This window comes from Typha latifolia, chromosome 15 (genome assembly GCF_019914945.1).
Source record: "Typha latifolia isolate L0001 chromosome 15, TyphaL0001v2, whole genome shotgun sequence".
Lineage (NCBI taxonomy): Eukaryota > Viridiplantae > Streptophyta > Magnoliopsida > Poales > Typhaceae > Typha > Typha latifolia.
The window spans coordinates 2,540,767-2,558,585 of NC_133100.1; the positions used below are offsets into that span (position 1 = coordinate 2,540,767).

Genomic DNA, 17,819 nt, shown 5'->3' on the forward strand with positions numbered 1-17,819 from the left:
TTAAAAAATTAAAAAAATTAAAAGATTAAAAAAAGTAGCAGCACCGAAAAAAAAAAGCCACCAAAAATAATCCGAAATCTAATTGTGTTTTCGATGCAAATTATCTGCAGTTGTACGCAAAAATTCATAATGAGTCTTTCTTTCCAAATCACCATAAATTAAACAAAATGGATAAACTTCTTAATCCCAATTGTATTTTCTCCAGCAATCCTCTTCTCTCTTTATCGAAAAACTAGTGATTTTGTTTCTCACGAGACCTACAGGCAACTAGATACAAAGATCAATTTTTGATCTTTGGTACCAATAGAATAAAGTTGCGCACCTGTTTGCTTCTTTCCAAGGGAATAAAGTAGTTGTTCAGTGATTTTGGAATTCTAAGTACTCTACTCAAAACCATATAGTAAGAGGAAGAAAATAAAACTGAAAAACACACACAACGAGCACAGAAACCTATATATATCGACATGATGAAAACTAACAAACATGAAACACCCCATTCATATACTAAACTAACCTAATAATATTACAAGATAATAAGACCCATACTTTCTCCTCTCAGTTTGTATTATTATCTGTTATTATTAATTATGATGACAGTCCAGCATCAAACGAAGATCCTTGGCATAGAAGTAGGTGGTGGGATCTCCACCTCCCTCAACTCCGTCTTCAGCCCCTTCCCTGCAGCATTAGCCAATGGATGTATGCCATGATCTGGTCCACTCATGTACTCTCTCTTCTTCCTCTCCGCCTCGAACGACACCCCGAACCTCTTCTCAACGTCTAAAGAAATGTTCAAATTCCATGAGATAAATATTAATTACTCATTCCAGATTCAAAGTCGATAGGTAAATTAAAGCTTCGTTGGGTGACGGGTCGACGTACCTTTGGCGAGGTGGTCGTGGAGCTGGCCGTCGCGCGTGAGGGCCATCATGACCTGCGGCAGACCGAGCGGCAGCGCGTCGCCGCGGTCGACCTGCCAGAAGTGGATGGTCTTCCCGTACGTCTTGCACACCTTCTCCAGGTCGCGGCGCTCCACGAGGCCCGGCAAGCCGGGGAGGAAGAGCACGCCGCTGCGCACCTCGTACTCGTGGGAGTGCCACAGCGGCTTCTCCTCGTCCGGCAGCGTCAGGAACAGCTCCTCCGAGACCAAGTACTCCACGCCGATGAGCCTGGCGCCCGCGTCCGGGCCGTCGTAGATGAGGCACTGACGCATGTCCTCGTTCAGGTGGGCGCAGAAGTGGTGGGCCTCCACTTGCCGGCTCATGTCGTCGGCGTAGAAGTGGAACCTGTGCAAAAAGAATTTTTTTTCTTGCAAATAACCACCTAAATTTCAATCTTATTGCATAAAACTTTCTCCTCTCGTCTTATTTTATTTTCTTTCATAGTTAACAATACACTAGAAACATTTTTTTTTTAAAAAAAACCCTATATTTAGCTTTTTATTATCATTAACACCTTGAACCCTACGATTATACAGCTAGAATATATATATCAATTACTCTTTAATTAATCATATATATGGAAATTAACTTACAAACACTAACTCGTACGCATCACTAACTTACAAGAATTTTTCAATATAAATATTCTAAGCATGTTCTTTTTTTGCTCATAACAAATATTCCAAGTATATTCCATTTCGTATGAAAATACCTTTTTTCCCTCCCTTTTCCACCTTAGAAATAAAAGGACATTTATGTTATAAAAAAAATATATAAATATAGAGTATTCCGGTTATACGTCTACTGAGGAGTCCATCTAAAATTTATATCCGTAAGGGAGGAGATCATCAATAATAAATATGAAACACAGGCGGTTATTTGTAAAAACAAAAACAAAAACAAAAAAATACGAAGGCAAAGAGGAAAGATTATATACGCGCAGAGGTGCTGATGGATTTGGTTGATGGGGGCGAAGCCTTGGATTGTGCCGGTGGCGGTTTCCAGTAGGGCGGTGCCGGTTTGCGTCGGCTCGCCGGGGACTTCCACGTGGGACGTAGCCATCTCTACCTCTCTTTCTTCTTCTTCTTCCTTCTTCTTCTTTTAATGATCGTCGATCTCTTTTGTGATGTTTATATTGGAAGTGTTGATATGAGAGATGGGATTCCGTCCATGCAGAGCTACACGTGGAGTTTGAAAGTGTGACTATGTGTCTTGCTTCGTTGCTCCTCTACTTAGTACAGCTGCACGATGTTTAGTGCTGTCAAAATAATTAATCTCAACTTAAAAATAAGTTGAACTAAACTTGATCTTCAAAATAATTTTAAATTAAGCTTAATGGCTCGATAAATAAGCTCAAAAATAATTTTAAGCCAAGTTTGACAGCTCGATCAAATAAGCTCGATAAAGCTCGGGAAGGCTTAAAATAATTATATATATATATATATATAATATGACTAATACTTTTAATGTTATATTATAGTTCTATTATATTCTAAAATTTACTTAAGTAGATTATTATATACACTGATCTTATATAGTTTAGTAATAATTTTAATTCTATTAATTTTTAATTTTTAAATTAGATCTTATTTTAAGCTTAATTTATTTAAGCCTAAATCAAACTTGATCGGTCTCAAATTTTAGCTTGATTAAGTCTTAAAATTATTTATTGATCGGCTCATTTAGACTAGAGCGCAAAATTAGCTCAAAATTAATTCAAATTAAAATAATTTAAATTTAAATTTAATTACAAATATAGGCTCGAAATTTAAAATTCGATAGCTCAATTACACCCCTAGACCGACTCATCATTTGATGGCAGGCAAAATACACAGTCCAGAACTACTATATTCCTTTTGCTCGCACCTCATCAGAAGACTCACCTATCAACAACAAAGGGTATCTCTACGAAAATATTTCACATCTATCCTTTGCTTTTGAATTGTTCTTGATATATCATCCTTTCACTTCATCTTATTAGGTTAAAACAAGTTTCTAAAGGCAAGGGAGAACAATTTTGGCTTGGAAAGAAGACCAAAATTTCCTTCTTTTTTTCTTTTTCGTAATTTCTACAAAAGATTGAGAAGACAATGAGCAAAAAGACGTTGCAGAAAAATTCGTCTTTTCCATCACTATTGATCCTCCACTGAAGGAAAATAACTTAATATTTGTAGCAAGGATTGATTTATGCACCCGTTAAAAGGGCAGTAATTCATTAAACTTTTATGCGTTGTTAGAGTGAAGATTTCAAACTTTCTAATCCATCAAATTCAACCATCAATGGTAAGAGTAGTACCTGGAAGATGAGAAAAGGACGAGAGAGAACGGGATGAGTTAACATTGTGGGAGCAGCCGAGGTTCACCAAGAAACTCAAGATCATGGCTTATCACAATATATGACAGGCAAAAAAGAATTAATGCGAGTTCAATATATATATAGAACATGAAAAAGAGAAGATGAGCTCAATAAAGTGGCACAGAGAAAGAATACCCATGAATTGGAACCTATTCTTTATCTACAACATTTGCCTCATAATATAGGAAAAGCTGCCAGAGAATTAAGATGATAATCCTACATATACTATGACAGCCTGATCCAATGGGCATTTTGTTCCAACTGATGACTTATTATTCCAAGGGGATCAAGGCAACTACTTCAGGTATGACCATGAGCTTTTGAGGCGATACCTTGTATGTTTTCTACAACTTCAAACCAGAGTGAATGGCAACCACTCCACCAACAAGGTTTTCATATTCAACTTTCTGAAAACCAGCATCAACAATCATGCGAGCAAACTTATCCTGTAAAGCCATAAAATATATCAGGATTGAAGAGGGAGAGATGAAGAAGCAACTGAATAAAAATCATGAACATAACAGTCTTCCATTACCATTTCATAATGGATGTCAGACATAAACAACACATATATGGAGGCTAATTTCAATGAAAACTGCTTCAGTGTTGCGAAAATCTTATGGTCAAGATAATTAGATAATTGCCACTCCATTATTTATGCTGGATAACTAACCATGTGGCGAGAGTAATTCTTGTTAAAAACTATAGTAAGCTATTTGAATTCATTAATTCATCAACATGTACAATAATTTTAAATTTTAAATTCAATCTACATACTAAAATATGATACCAGATGTTAAGACTTACCTAGGCAGGACCTAAGCGGAGCCTAATTTATTCTATCTAAGACGGGAGCCTAGGCATTAAGGCGGAAGTTTTTTAAAACAATGGTATCACCTGATTAGGGAACCGACGGATACTCTCGACCAAGTACTGGTACGATTCTCTGTCACCTGCAACTAGTTCTCCCACAGCTGGAATGACTGAAAATGAATAATAATCATAGCTGCCAAGGAACAAAATATTCAGATAAAGAATAGCGAGGAAATTGCAGATGTCAGACACAGAAAAAAAACTTACAAATTGAATAAGTTTGAGAGGCACAAGAGACTAGAATAGAACTCGTGATAATAGATTGAGAAGACTCACATCTGCTTAAAAATAGGGAGGTCCACATGACTTAACTCTAGGCACAAGAACCTCCCTCCTCGTTTCAGTACCCTGGAAGATCAAAGATGTAATTCATAACAAGCCAGTCAAATGTGGATTCTGTTCTTCAATAAGATACAATTTTGTGCACAAAATAAATATAAAAAGAAAATTCTTTCTTTGCTGGTTCATTTAGTAATATAATTGTCATCAAGGTTTGAAAAATCGAGATCGGGATCGGCCTTCCGAGAAAATGATACGTATTGGCTGGATGGCCATATTGGCCGTATCGGTCGCTCGAATCAAATTAGACTTTTTAATTACGTAAAATTCTAAATATTATTTAAAAATACAAGAAAACTTCTAAAAACTCAGAAAAAATTATAAAAAATAAGAAAATAAAGAAAGAAAAACTATAGTGCAGTGAAAATTGAAAAGAAGAAAAGATTAGAAAGAGAGCAAGTGAAAGAAAATAAAACAAAAGAAAAAAAAAAAGCATAGTGCAGTGAAGAAAAAAAAAGTGAAAGAAATGAAAAAAACTGAGAGAAAAATAAAGAAATAAAATTAAAAAATTACATACTGGAGTTTGCCAGAGTTCGCCGAAGCTAGATCCCTCCATAAGAGAAACAATGACGAGAAAAAAAGAGAGAAAAAAAAGTGAAAGAGAGAAAGAGAAAAGGAGAGAGAGCGACAAGAAAGAGCGAAAGAAAGCAAGAGAGAGTTCAAATTAGGCTTGGGTCAAGATCGGGTTCGGCCGATCCTGATCCGGTGAACCATGATTGTCATGACATGGGGATCATATAAACTTAAGAAGTAACTAAACATTCATAAAAACTAGTCATCAAAATTATAGATTTTTGAGCATGAAATCAACTAAAAAAGCATCATCTATAAAGTATAAACCGTTCTTAGAACTTCACCTAGAAGCCTCACTAAGGGCTTTCTCAATGTGTGTTACATTTCTGATCCCAAAAGCAATAGTGTAACCATCCATAGATCCGTCCTCAAAACTCAAGGCTTCTGCATCCCCTACTACCCAGTGAAGGCAGCATTCCTCTCCAAGACCTTCAAATCAGAATCATGGTTGGAAATATAGAAACAATATGTACAAAAAAAGATATGACAAATGTGCAGATGTTCAGAATTCATAGTCCATACCTCTCTCAGCGGCACGCTTCTTTCCGACTGTTAACATATTTGGGTTTATGTCACATATGTGTATTTGTGTTTCGTCTTCTGTTTCAGTTAAACCATCCTGCATAGCTCTTCGGCTCACACTTTTTATACTATCCAAGACACGAAAAGCTACATCACCTACAATACCAACAAATTGGTAACAACTTTTTGAATTAGCATTGGCTCTACAACTTGAATAAAACAAAATGATAGCAGCTTGACCTACCTGTTCCACCAGCCACATCGAGATGCTTCATTCCAGGGAAGGGATTCAATTTTGAAACCAACCTACAAAATTTTAGCAAAAATCTTAGCTTAGACTATACAAAAGCATTATGCAAAATAATACAGCTGTAAATGGCTAACCTGTCTTTCCACAATCTATGAAGTCCGCCACTCATAAGATCATTCATAAGGTCATAACTTGATGCAACACTGCTGAAAACATTACCGACCAATTTGCTTTTTTCTTCTTCTGGCACTTCCTTAAATCCTGCATCAGAAGTTCAGTCTTTATAGCATAGGCCAAAAAAGGATGGGGCATCAACTTTTTAACACCTTAAGGAAAGTCAACAAACTGAACAGTACATATCAAACTCTCTGTCTTTGTTATCTTCTAATACTCTATCTAAAGCTGACTATAGAAGCAAATCACAGACTGCAGGATCATTAGAACTGGGGGTTGTCCATATAAATTAGATCGACTGATTATATCAAGCATTAGATTAGGAATTCATTTAGTATTAATTGGGGAAACCCATTGTTGGTCGCGAACTACCACCAGCCTTAATGTGGAGCCTAACCTTATTGAAATACTAAGTTCCCCAATTAATTCCTAGATACTCTTTCTGAATCCAAACCTTTCAAATTAGGATCAGTCTAAATCCTAATTGAGGACCCAAAAGAAGCTACAAAACAAATGCTGAGGCAACCAGAAAGGACATAGAATACAATTATGTTAATATACACAAGCCATTCCCTCTTTTCTCTACCTTTCTCACTTTAAGACCTAGAAATAGTGTATACATCCTTTCTCTCCAACTATTCTCTATCTAGCACTTATTCTCATTGTTCTATATGACAGAAATAGTATTGTTCTTCTTTCCTCTCATATCTCTGCCTCCATACCACGAATCCATCTCTCTCCTCTCATCACTTCTTTTTCTCCCACTGTACTTCTGTTGATCCTCTTCTCCTTCGTCCTTCCTCACTCCTCTCCACTTTCTACTCTCTTTTTTTTTTTCCTTTTCATTTTAAAGTTCACCCTCCCTTCATCCTCTTTTCATGCTGATTACCACTGTCTGAAAGGCTACTGCAGCAAATCAAGGCTCTTCTAATGTCCAGAATTGAAGGCAAAAGCAAAGTCTGGAAAGGCTCCAAGCAATATAAATTCCATTGAGTGGGATCTAATCAAAAAAATCTTCTTTGGTCCCCACTCTTATGATCCACCACCTTAGTGCTTTTTACTACAAAAATTTGACTGCCTTTATACTCTAGACCTATCTTTAAATTCATCTCTATCGATTCTTGGTTCTTCAATCTATTGTTGATCAATGTATGGAAAGTCGGTCGTAGGTGGTGGGCAGTCACCCCATCACTTAGCGCCTAGGTAAAAGGCGGGCACCAAGGCAATATAGCATATTTAATATGTAAAAAGTAAAAATAATGATATATAATATATTAAAGTTCCTACTAAGTGGAACTCTACATATGATATGCTTAATTCTGTTTTCACTTACAAAATGGTATTTAGACTTTATGCAGATAGAAATGGTAATTACAAGTGGCTTCCTATTGAGAAAGACTAATGCAAGTTTGAAAAAATTCAAAAGATATTGACAATCGTAAATGATGCAACTAATGCATTTTCTAGATTTATATTTCTTATATCCAACCAATTCCTTCTAGAAATTACAATGTTATAAGAATATTGATGGATGAGTCAAATTCTTCTAATGAATACATAAAAGCAATGGTGACAATAATAAAAATACAAGTATGATAATATTGGGGTGAATTCAATATATTAATGGCAATAACATCAATTTTGGATCCAAAATATAAAATAAAGCCCAATATTTATTCCACAAGTGAGGTTATTGATGTTATAAATTCAATTCCAATTATATTAGAGGATTTTGCAAATAATTACTCAAGTACCCAAGAATATTGTTCTCATACATCAAATATAGCTCCAAACATATCAAGCTGGGAAGCACGGATACTCCATTTTGGGTGGAGTATCCATATCCGATACGTTTTCGAAGATCATAAATTTAAATAATTAATTTTTATTTTTGGATACGGGATGGATACGGCTGAATACATTAGGGATACGTTTCAAATACATTTTGGGTTTAATTAGGTTAACCCATTAAGAAACCCGTTAAGAAATTTAACTTACCCACCCATTCACACCCCCCTCCCCCAATTCATTCTCCCTTTTCCATGCCCTAGCTCTCTCTCTCTCTCTCTCTCGATGACGCCGCTCCCCTTCCTCTCTCGACGACGTTGCTCCCTCTCTCTCTCGACCACGACGACGCCGCCACTCTCTGTTCTCCCCTTCTCTCTCAACGAACCAGCTGACAACACCGCCGCTCTCGGTTCTCTCCCTCTCTCTCGACAAGCCAGCCGGCGCCGCCATCGCTCTCCCTTCTCCCCCCTCTCTCTCGACGAACCAGCCGACGAAGGTATGTTCTGTTCATTTCTTCTCTCGACAAACTAGCTCTTTTTTCCTTCAATTTCTTCTTAGTTTTTCCTCGATTTCTTCTTTGAATTTTCCATTTGATTTCTTCCACTTTCCCCTTCTTAAATTCTGTTTTAAGTTACTTTCCTCAGTTTTTTTTTCTTCTTTTTTTCCTTTTCTTTTCTTAGTTTTTTTTCTCCCTTCTCTGAATTTTTTTCTTTGAAATTGTGCAGATTTCTTCTCTGATTTTTTTTCCTTTTCTTCTTTGCCTTATTTACAGTTTAATTAATTCTGTATGATCACTTAAGTATTGCATGTCTAAATTTTCAAAGATTTATTGCTTTAAACCTTCCCTAGTTGCTTAAGTATTGCAATTCTGAATTTTCAGATTTATTGCTTTATTAGATTCCTAGATTAGTTGGTTATATTTAATTTGAATGACGTGAATTCATCTTCTTAAATATTAGTATGGCAGTTAGAACTCATACTAATAGTTAGATTAGTACAGTGTAAGAACTTAGAATTTCTTTGTTTTATTTTTATCACAGATAAATGGCTACTGAAAGTATGAGTTCTAGTATTGGTAGTGTGGCGGTAGATGTGAGTGCTCCGCTTTGGAAATATGTAACCAAATTAGAAAAAATGGGAGAAGGAGGAGGGAATATGAGGTTTCAGTACAATTATTGTCAGCAAATATACAAAGGATCTTATTATAGAGTAAAAGCTCATGTGATGAGAATTAGTGGATGTGGAATCAAACCATGCCCTAAAGTAAATAGTCAGCATATTGTGGAGATGAAAAGGATAATGGAGCAGGCTAAGTTAAAAATAAAAAACTCTATGTCAAAGTCAGTACCATTGCCAATGTCAACTCAACATGGAATTTCTAGTATGCCCTTTGCAACTTATTTTTCTAATATGCCCTATGGATCAAAGAAGAGAAGGTCTGGAGAAATAGCTCTTGAGAAGTCATTTAATATGGTTTCTCGTAATCAATTACACAGTCAAATTGCTAGGATGTTTTACTCTGCTAGGTAACATTTTCATCTTGCTAGGAACCCATATTATGCCTTCTGGATATAATATGTTGAGAACCACACTTCTGCTACAAGAAAGGCCAAACATTGAAAGGTTATTGGAACACATTAAGGGCACATGGAGGGAAAAAGGGGTTAGCATTATGTGTGATGGATGGATAGATGCACAAAGAAGACCTTTTATCAATTTTTTGGCAGTGACTAAGAATGGTCCCATGTTTTTTAGAGCTGTAAACTGTGAGGGGGAGTATAAATATAAATTCTTTATATCTAGCTTGATCAGTAAAGTAATTGAAGAGGTTAGACAACAAAATGTGGTGCAAGTCATTATTTATAATGCCCCTGTTTGTAAGTCAACTGGGATGTTTATAGAGGCTCAGTATTCAAATATTTTTTGGACTCCATATGTTATCTATACCCTCAACCTTGCATTAAAAAATATATGTGCATTAAAAAACACTGAGGGGAATGAGCTTGTTTTTGATGAATGCAGTTGGATATCCATTGTGGCAGGGGATGTGATGTGCATCAAAAATGTTATCATGCAACACTCTATGCAACTTGCCATTTTCAATGAATTTGTAAATTTGAAGTTGCTTGCTGTTGTAGATACACATTTTGCCTCAACTATTGTGATGCCGAGGAGATTCAAAACTATCAAACGTGGGCTACAAATGATGATTATTAGTGATAAATGAAATTCTTATGGAGAGATGATGTAGGAAAGGCGCAATTTGTGAAAGAGAAAGTTCTTGATGATATATGGTGGGACAAAATTGAATATATATTATCTTTTACTGAGCCTATTTATTCAATGCTGAAATTTGTTGATACTGACAAAACCTTGCCTCCATTTGATTTATGAAATGTGAGATGATATGATTGAAAGAATAAAAACAACTATATACAGACATGAGACAAAAAAAGAAGATGAAGAGTCATCTTTCTACTCAGTTGTGCATAAAATTCTTGTTGATAGATGATATAGAAGCAATACTCCTCTTCATTATTAGTTGATGCTTAAAGATTTATTACATAGTTAGTTGTTCCTTTTGGTTTAGTTTTATTAATTTAATTTTTGTGCTCTTCTTACTAGGTATTATACTAATACTTGGATTAGTGAGGATCCAAACCGCACTACTCTACACAAAGATCTAGAAATTTCTCGTATGAGAAACAAGTGTTTGAAGAGGTTCTTTCCAAATAGAGAAGAAAGGAGAATTATAAATAATGAGTATGCCAATTTCTCAACTGCAACAGAGGGTTTTGATCAAGGTTCCAAAAATCGGTATCGGGATCAGGATCGGCCGTCCAGAAAAATGATACGTATCGGCCGTATCGGCCGCCTGTATCGGATCAGACTATTTTAATTAAATAAAATTCTAAATATTATTAAAAATGTTGAGAAATTTCTAAAAATTTAGAAAAAATTATAAGAAAATAAGAAATAATAATTACTTACATATAAAGCCTAAAAAATAAAAATCTCTCTTCCTCCCTCTCTTCTTTCCTATTCCTCTAACTGTTAGTCTGAAATATTCATTCTCTCCCATACTTTTTTTTCCTATCTTTTTCTCTCTCTTTCTCACTCTCTTTTTTTTAATCTTTCCCTCTCCCTCACTCTCTCTTCATTTTTTTTCTCTCACCCTATTTTTTTTTTTAATCTCTCTCTCTCTCTCTCTCTCTCTCTCTCTCTGTGTGACAGCTGTTGCAGCTGTCTGCTACAGGCCGAAACTAGAATCCTTGGTTTTGATAACCATGACTCTATTGAAGATAGAAATATTCTTGATCCAAAGAAGTGGTGGGTCATTCATGGTGCTTTTGCACCTAACCTTCAGAATTTAGCACTTAAATTACTCGGGCAACCGTGTTTATCATGTTGTGAGAGGAATTGGAGCACATATTCATTTATTCACTCAATGAAAAGAAACAAGATCACTCCACAACGAGCAGAGGATCTAGTTTTTGTCCATAACAATCTTCGTCCTCTCTCTAGAAGATCGACTGAGTATATGGAAGGGGAGACCAAAATGTGGGATGTTGAAATAGATTCATTTGATTTATTCGATGGAGCGGGTATTCTTGAAGTTGCTGACCTCTCGCTTGATGAACCTGATTTGGAGGCTATTGTATTCACTAATGAAGGCAATGAGGAGAATGACTTAAATGGAAATGAATAATTAATGTCATTGCTAATTACACTACTGACTTATGATTACTCTCATTTTGGTGTCATACAAATTGTGAAATATTGGTGGATACTTTATAAACTTTAGTGCTATGACCTATGAGTCTATGAGTTGCTCATATGGAATGCAATGATATCTACTATTCTCATTTTGGTGCATTATTTGTTGAATGTTGATGTATTTTTTGGCTAATTGTCTTTGATATCTATTACTCTCTATTAAATGCTTATGTAGATAATAGATGTATTAATATATTGAATGCAATATTATGTATATGTTGTCATTAGAATATAAATTTCTTTTTGTACATACACATATATAGGTTGTCATTAGAATATAATATTTTTATATAATTTTTTAATTGTCGTATCCTAGACGTATCGTATCCTATTTTTTAAGAATTTGCCATATCCCCGTATTTGTATCGTATCATATCCATATCCCGTATCTGTATCCGTATCCGTATCCGTATCCGTATCCGTATCCGTGCTTCATTGATATCAAGGCTTCTATCTTCAAGTAAAAAGAGACCTATTACAAGGATCAATTCAAAATTCAATGACTTCACTAGTACCACTAGACCTCTTTAATCAAAGTTGGAGATATATTTGCAGGAACCAAATTAAACATATGATCCTAACACTTTCAATATATGAAATTGGAGAAAAATGAATATATTGAAATTCCCTATTATGTCTAAGATAACTCATGATATTCTTTCTATACCAAACACCATTGTAGTATCAAAATTTGTCTCTAGTGCTGGAGGGAGGGTATTAGATGATTCTCGAAGTTCTTTGACTCTAAAGATAGTCGAAGCTTTGGTTTGCACTAGGAATTGTAATAAAGCTTCTCCGAAGATAATGAAATGTCCATTGTAAGTTATTAAATTAGTACTTCAGTTTTCTTTATTTATAATATTATAACTACAAGTTAACCTCTTTTATTTCAAGGAGAACACATTGAAGAAGGGGGTCTCTATATTGACTTGCTAGATTGTTCATCACATGTCTAAAAAATTACATTGTCGGTATATCTTCCTATTTTAAGATACTTAATATAACATATTCATATTAATAGTGTGAAATTTTATTTTGTATTGATATTAATTTTTTTTTAACTAACTTTTTTCAATTGCTAGTAGAGTGCAGATAATACCAAGCAACCAAGATTCATTGGTGGCAAGCAATGGAGTTCAGCTTGCACATTTTATTTATTTTGATTTGTCATCACATTTTGTTTATTTGTCGTCACATTTTTTGTAACTCTTGTGGGAATATCAATGTTCCTTTCCATTGAAGTTTGAACTATTTAATTGTGCACTTGTGTTGTTGGATGCATGTATAATTATTGATAGTGTGCATTCATGTATTGATGTATGTTTCTTGCTTGTTTTGTCTTCCTTTAGGAGTTATATAAGTTCTCTATGTTGTATGTGAACGTGATCTTGTCTTTCAGGATTTCTTTTTGTGCTAATTAGTTATTGTATGTATTGAATATTGATGTATGTATAATGTATGTTGTATGTGCTAATCTTGGCTTTCAGGATTTTTACAAGCCTAGCTTTGGCTTTTAGGATTTTATTTCCTATGTCCATCAGGCTTCACCGCATCAGCCCAATAGCCGAGCTCGGGTTTTCAAAGCTTGAGATGAACCGACTCGAGTCAGCATTTTCTAGCTTGTCTCAAGCTCGAGCCGATCTCTAGCTGAGAAAAATTTGCTATCGAGCCGAGGTAGGCCCAACTCACTCAAGCTCGGCTTGTTTACACCCTTACTTCTATTCTTTTTATGATAGAAAATTCTACATCTATTGAATACTCTCCAATTGTGATTGCAACCATCCCAACGTCTTCCTTCTAGCATGTAAGAGCACTTAAGGAGTCCTTCGAATGCATTGATAGTTATATGGAAATTTGATGCAACCAAACAACAAAGGCAAATTACGGAAATAAGCAAAGTTCTTGAAACATAATGATCCATTGCTAATGGCCGTTATGAATCATTCTCTAATCTTAAACGTCAAGTATAGCAAAATAGCTCTTCATTTCACACACTTCTATAACCAACATAATTGATTATAAAATTTGAAGAATTCAAAGAATAAGCTAAAAATATAAGCATTGGCCACAATATAATATAACTATAGAAGTCATGAGGCAGGGTTGCTTTCTGACATTTTTATTTTGGTCTCTTGAAGTAAAATGTTCTCTAGTAGATGAATGGCCTCCTTGATTGCATGCATAGGACAACAAAGGAAAGTTTACATTCAAAAACGATTTTGAAGATTTCTTTTGGTGGCTTGTCCTAACACAAATCTTAGATATTCTTAACCTTTATTTAAGGAGCTCAAAGCCAAAAATTGAATCACCAATCCCAAAGAAAATTCTAAGAATTACTACTCTTATCTTAAAAGAGTTATATTATCTCTCTCACGGATTCATATGAATATTTAGTGTGAGGAAACTGCACCAATGTCTAATTGCTTGAGCCACTGCTGAGGATGATCCAGTAGCATCGGGAGAAGCTGAACCATTCATCGACATCAAACACCATCGACACATTGCTTTGGAGGTTGATCTGTCGCTTAAGTGCTTTACCAAAGGGATGCAACCTTCTTTCTAAGGATAGTTAATTACACAATACATATTCAAGAGGTTACCTAAACACTATGGTATTAGAGTGTCAGAACGGGTTGTAAATAACTCTTATTTCTATTGCTTAGTATAAAAAAAAATAATCGATTGGATTTGGACAAGTATGTAGTTATGCGAGAGAGGTTTTTCATGTCTTAGTGTTAGCCATGTTTACTTTTTACTACTTGTATTTGGCTTTACATTTTTCTACTCTTCATTTTCATTCACCAACTTGAGTTCGGTTTCTTAGTATGAGTAGGATTCGGATTTCCTATTTGATGTCGTTTTACAAATACTATTCTTATTCAATTTTCTTAAACCTAATAGGATTCAATTTTTCAAAAGTCCACTTGGAGTTGGGAGACACTCCCCAATGCTCAATGGCCATATTGGTGCTGTAACATGGTCTGTAACTTGACAAGCTCATCATTCATCAAATAGGAAAAGGGTATGCATTCTTATCTAAATATTTTGGCAAACCTAGCAAACTCTTTCATTTCCCTAGCAAGGTAATTCTTTTAAGCCCATCCTTTGGATTACATCTAAGTACTTCGCTCTCTTAGGACTTAGCATATTATGAGACTGGACAATGGACAGAAATCAGGATCAACAACTTCCTAATATTCATCTCTGATTGCATAATGCATACCCTTACCTTTATCTGATATTATAACTTAGAGCAAATAAAGAACCTGTGATTCTGTGAAGACTTTCAACTAATTGGGACAAAGGCAACCATATGACTAATAAGCGAATAAACTAAAAGAAAATAAAGCATGTCTCTGTCACAGGACCTTAAAACGGTATGACTTGTCATGCATTTGAGAGATATTAGAGAAAAATCATAAGCAAATAAATGTAAAGACGACTAATAAGCAAATAAAGTAAAAGAAATAAATCATGTCGTCTTTGTCACAGGATCTTAACAACAAGAATCAATAAAGTATTGGTTTTTTTTAACACAACAAAATCGAGGAAGAAAGGCGAATAATTTTACCAAAGCTAGTGGCATGGGAATGGAGGAGAGAAACACTCCGAGAAACAACAGATGGGAGGCTGCTTGTGAGTCTGCTTGCACCCCGACGCAGAGCCATACTACACCCTGCCAGGTGTCTTCTCTTCCCTCCAACAGAAAGATGCTGAATTCACTAGTGGAAAAGCATATTAGAGAATTTTGAAGGAACCCATTCGGAACTATCAAAATTTGTACAGTTGTTTACAGAAAAAGGAATTAAAAATATGCACAAGTTACTGAATCTGCCCAAATCAACAAATTACAGCACATAAATTGTCACAATTCAATCAACTAAGGGAGTAATCTAATAAACTAAGCAGATAAAATATTTACCAAAGAATGCAGCAAAAGACTTACATATTGCTCAATATTAGGCAATCATTTATAAGGAAGAAAAAGTTCGACAGAATTAGTGACGCTTCAATTGGAGAGACAGGAAATAACAATATATAAAATTGCTCGTCGTCAATGGAGTAATGCTCCAAATTGGCAAGTTAATTCATTGATCTTGTAGAGAAGTAAACATGCCAATGTTAGAGCACATAATTATTCTCCCATCTAGAGTACCAAATGCCGAGACCTTGTTTGATGGGCGTGGCAGGTAACCAAACGGAGAAACAACGGAGGAGGAGGAGGAGGAGGAGGAGTACCTCTGGCTCGGTGTAGGTCCGATGAGATGTGAGACGAGACCAAGAACGAGAAGAGGAGGATGCGACGGAAAGATAGTGAAATTTAGGGCTGCTCAAAATCGTCACCAGGCCGGCCCAAAAACTTTAATAGCAAAGAACACCCTTATGCCTAAAATTTGTGCTCCCTCACAGATCAAAGTTTAGCCGTAATAACTTTTTTTTTTATTCTAGAATATAACTCTTTATTCTAAAATAATAGCTGAACATGGTAATTACCCCTATTCTAAAATATAAATTATTCATTAAACTTATATCTTATACCACCTACTAACTCAAATTATTAATTTATCTTTGAAATCTATTATATCAACCTACTTTATATCAAATCAAAGGATATTCATCGTAATTTTATAAAAATAAATAATACACATTTTTTCCATTTTTTTCACTTTATATCTAATCACAATTAATTATTACACTATTATTTTATAATACAAGTGAACATAAGAATAGTTATTTTTAGAATAAAGATCTTATTTTAAAAATAATTAAAAAATATTTATTATAGATTTGGCATCATAACTAAAGTAAACGAGGCATTATGTGTTATATATAATTTATTTATTTTTTCTCTCTCTCCTTTGTGTTTATGATCTTGTGATTTACACTAATGTAAAAAAATTGGATAGTTATTAATGAGGTAATTAAATTACTATAATATCTCTATAATAGTAATTATCTCATTGTTTGAGTAACTATGAATTTTCAACTAATATTTTTACGATGATATAAACAAATATTTTGTTCTACAATCACGTATTTGAAGATTGTAATCTTAGATATGAGATGATATAAGAGGGAAAAAAAATGTATTTTACCCTAAGTTTGAGGACTAAATATAGTGAGTAAATTTAATAGAAGAAAAAGGACAATTCTAACATTCTGTTGTCTATTTTGGCTAGAAAATATCCCTCTAAGAATGTTTTAAAATTTTCTAGTAACTTTCTGGTTAAAGTTTGGATAAAAAATTTTAATGGTATCATATTAGTCAAAACTACACGAAGGCAAAGGGATACAAATAAAAGTTGAAGAGATGGTTCTTATAACACATCTAGAAATAACAACAGTATTACATGTGTGACAAGAAAGAAAGAAGTCTAATATATGGTTTGGAGTCATGTAATAGAACCTATTTTATGGTCCATATAAAGGTATTCCACATTCACAATATATAAACCACACACTAATCAAGAACTTACAACCAATGGCCTAGTCCCCATTATTCTCTCAAGCAACCCAAGTTATCTATTAAGATTCCTTGTTGTATCTGAAAAGATGTACAAATGAAGTGTGTTGTTCTAACAGGTGAATGTGACGTATAAAGGTCAAGGTTGTATGAATTGAGTTATTGACAACATTAGATGAGACAGTCTAGTTCAAGAATATCTCTGATTAAGATAAGAAAAGGATAATGGGTTAGGGTGATACAAGAAAGGATATGCTACTAGATGCTTCAAAGTTAAATTGTGAAGATCACAGACACAGAATTCAAAACTTGTCAATATTACATACACTTAAATTCAATCCTTTAAAAGGCAAAACTTTAAAGGCAAATTGAGTTGAATACTATGATGTCATGAATAAAGGAAATGCCACCAACATCCAAGAAAACAATGTTCACTTACAGCCAATAGTCACATATAAAGACCATCCAATTTCAACCATTTAAACAGGAAGAGCAATAACTGATGATTCTCCAACCTGTTATGGGGTGGATTTTTACGTGGTGTTATCATGTTTGCATTATCACGGCCCAATTGTCATCCCCTAAGTGGATAAGTAAATTCGTCTAAGCGTTGAGGCTTTGGAGTGTCAGGTTTAGGATCAAAAGAATGATACATCCTTTTCACAATCGAATATAATGCAGATTAGCAAACTGTAATTAGATTTCTGTATTAATAAGTACCAGTTTTGCCAAAAATTAGAATATTATATTTATTTTCTATCT

The 17,819-nt window shown here is 34.6% G+C and overlaps 2 protein-coding genes across 5 annotated transcripts; both read right to left on the reverse strand.

Annotated features, from left to right (window-relative positions):
• Window positions 1-481: 481 nt before the first annotated feature.
• LOC140802403 (oil body-associated protein 1A-like) lies at window positions 482-2,182 on the reverse strand. Its single transcript, XM_073157920.1, has 3 exons — window positions 1,879-2,182; window positions 883-1,286; window positions 482-780 (listed from the first exon to the last, which is right to left on the reverse strand). Exons 1-3 carry the CDS (start codon window positions 2,001-2,003, stop codon window positions 605-607), a joined length of 705 nt encoding a protein of 234 aa, XP_073014021.1. The 5' UTR covers window positions 2,004-2,182; the 3' UTR covers window positions 482-604.
• A 1,196-nt stretch (window positions 2,183-3,378) lies between these two features.
• LOC140802401 (2-methoxy-6-polyprenyl-1,4-benzoquinol methylase, mitochondrial) lies at window positions 3,379-15,997 on the reverse strand. Of its 4 annotated transcripts, none has more exons than XM_073157916.1 (9): window positions 15,833-15,997; window positions 15,165-15,306; window positions 5,989-6,115; window positions 5,849-5,910; window positions 5,605-5,760; window positions 5,367-5,511; window positions 4,447-4,518; window positions 4,195-4,303; window positions 3,379-3,743 (listed from the first exon to the last, which is right to left on the reverse strand). In XM_073157916.1, the coding sequence occupies exons 2-9, from the start codon at window positions 15,259-15,261 to the stop codon at window positions 3,642-3,644; spliced, it is 870 nt and encodes a 289-aa protein (XP_073014017.1). In that variant the 5' UTR covers window positions 15,262-15,306; window positions 15,833-15,997; the 3' UTR covers window positions 3,379-3,641. The 4 variants fall into 4 exon arrangements, with proteins under 4 accessions (XP_073014017.1, XP_073014018.1, XP_073014019.1 ...); XM_073157917.1 differs by having other exon boundaries at window positions 15,165-15,315; window positions 15,833-15,948; XM_073157918.1 differs by having other exon boundaries at window positions 15,763-15,840.
• Between the last annotated feature and the right edge of the window lie 1,822 nt (window positions 15,998-17,819).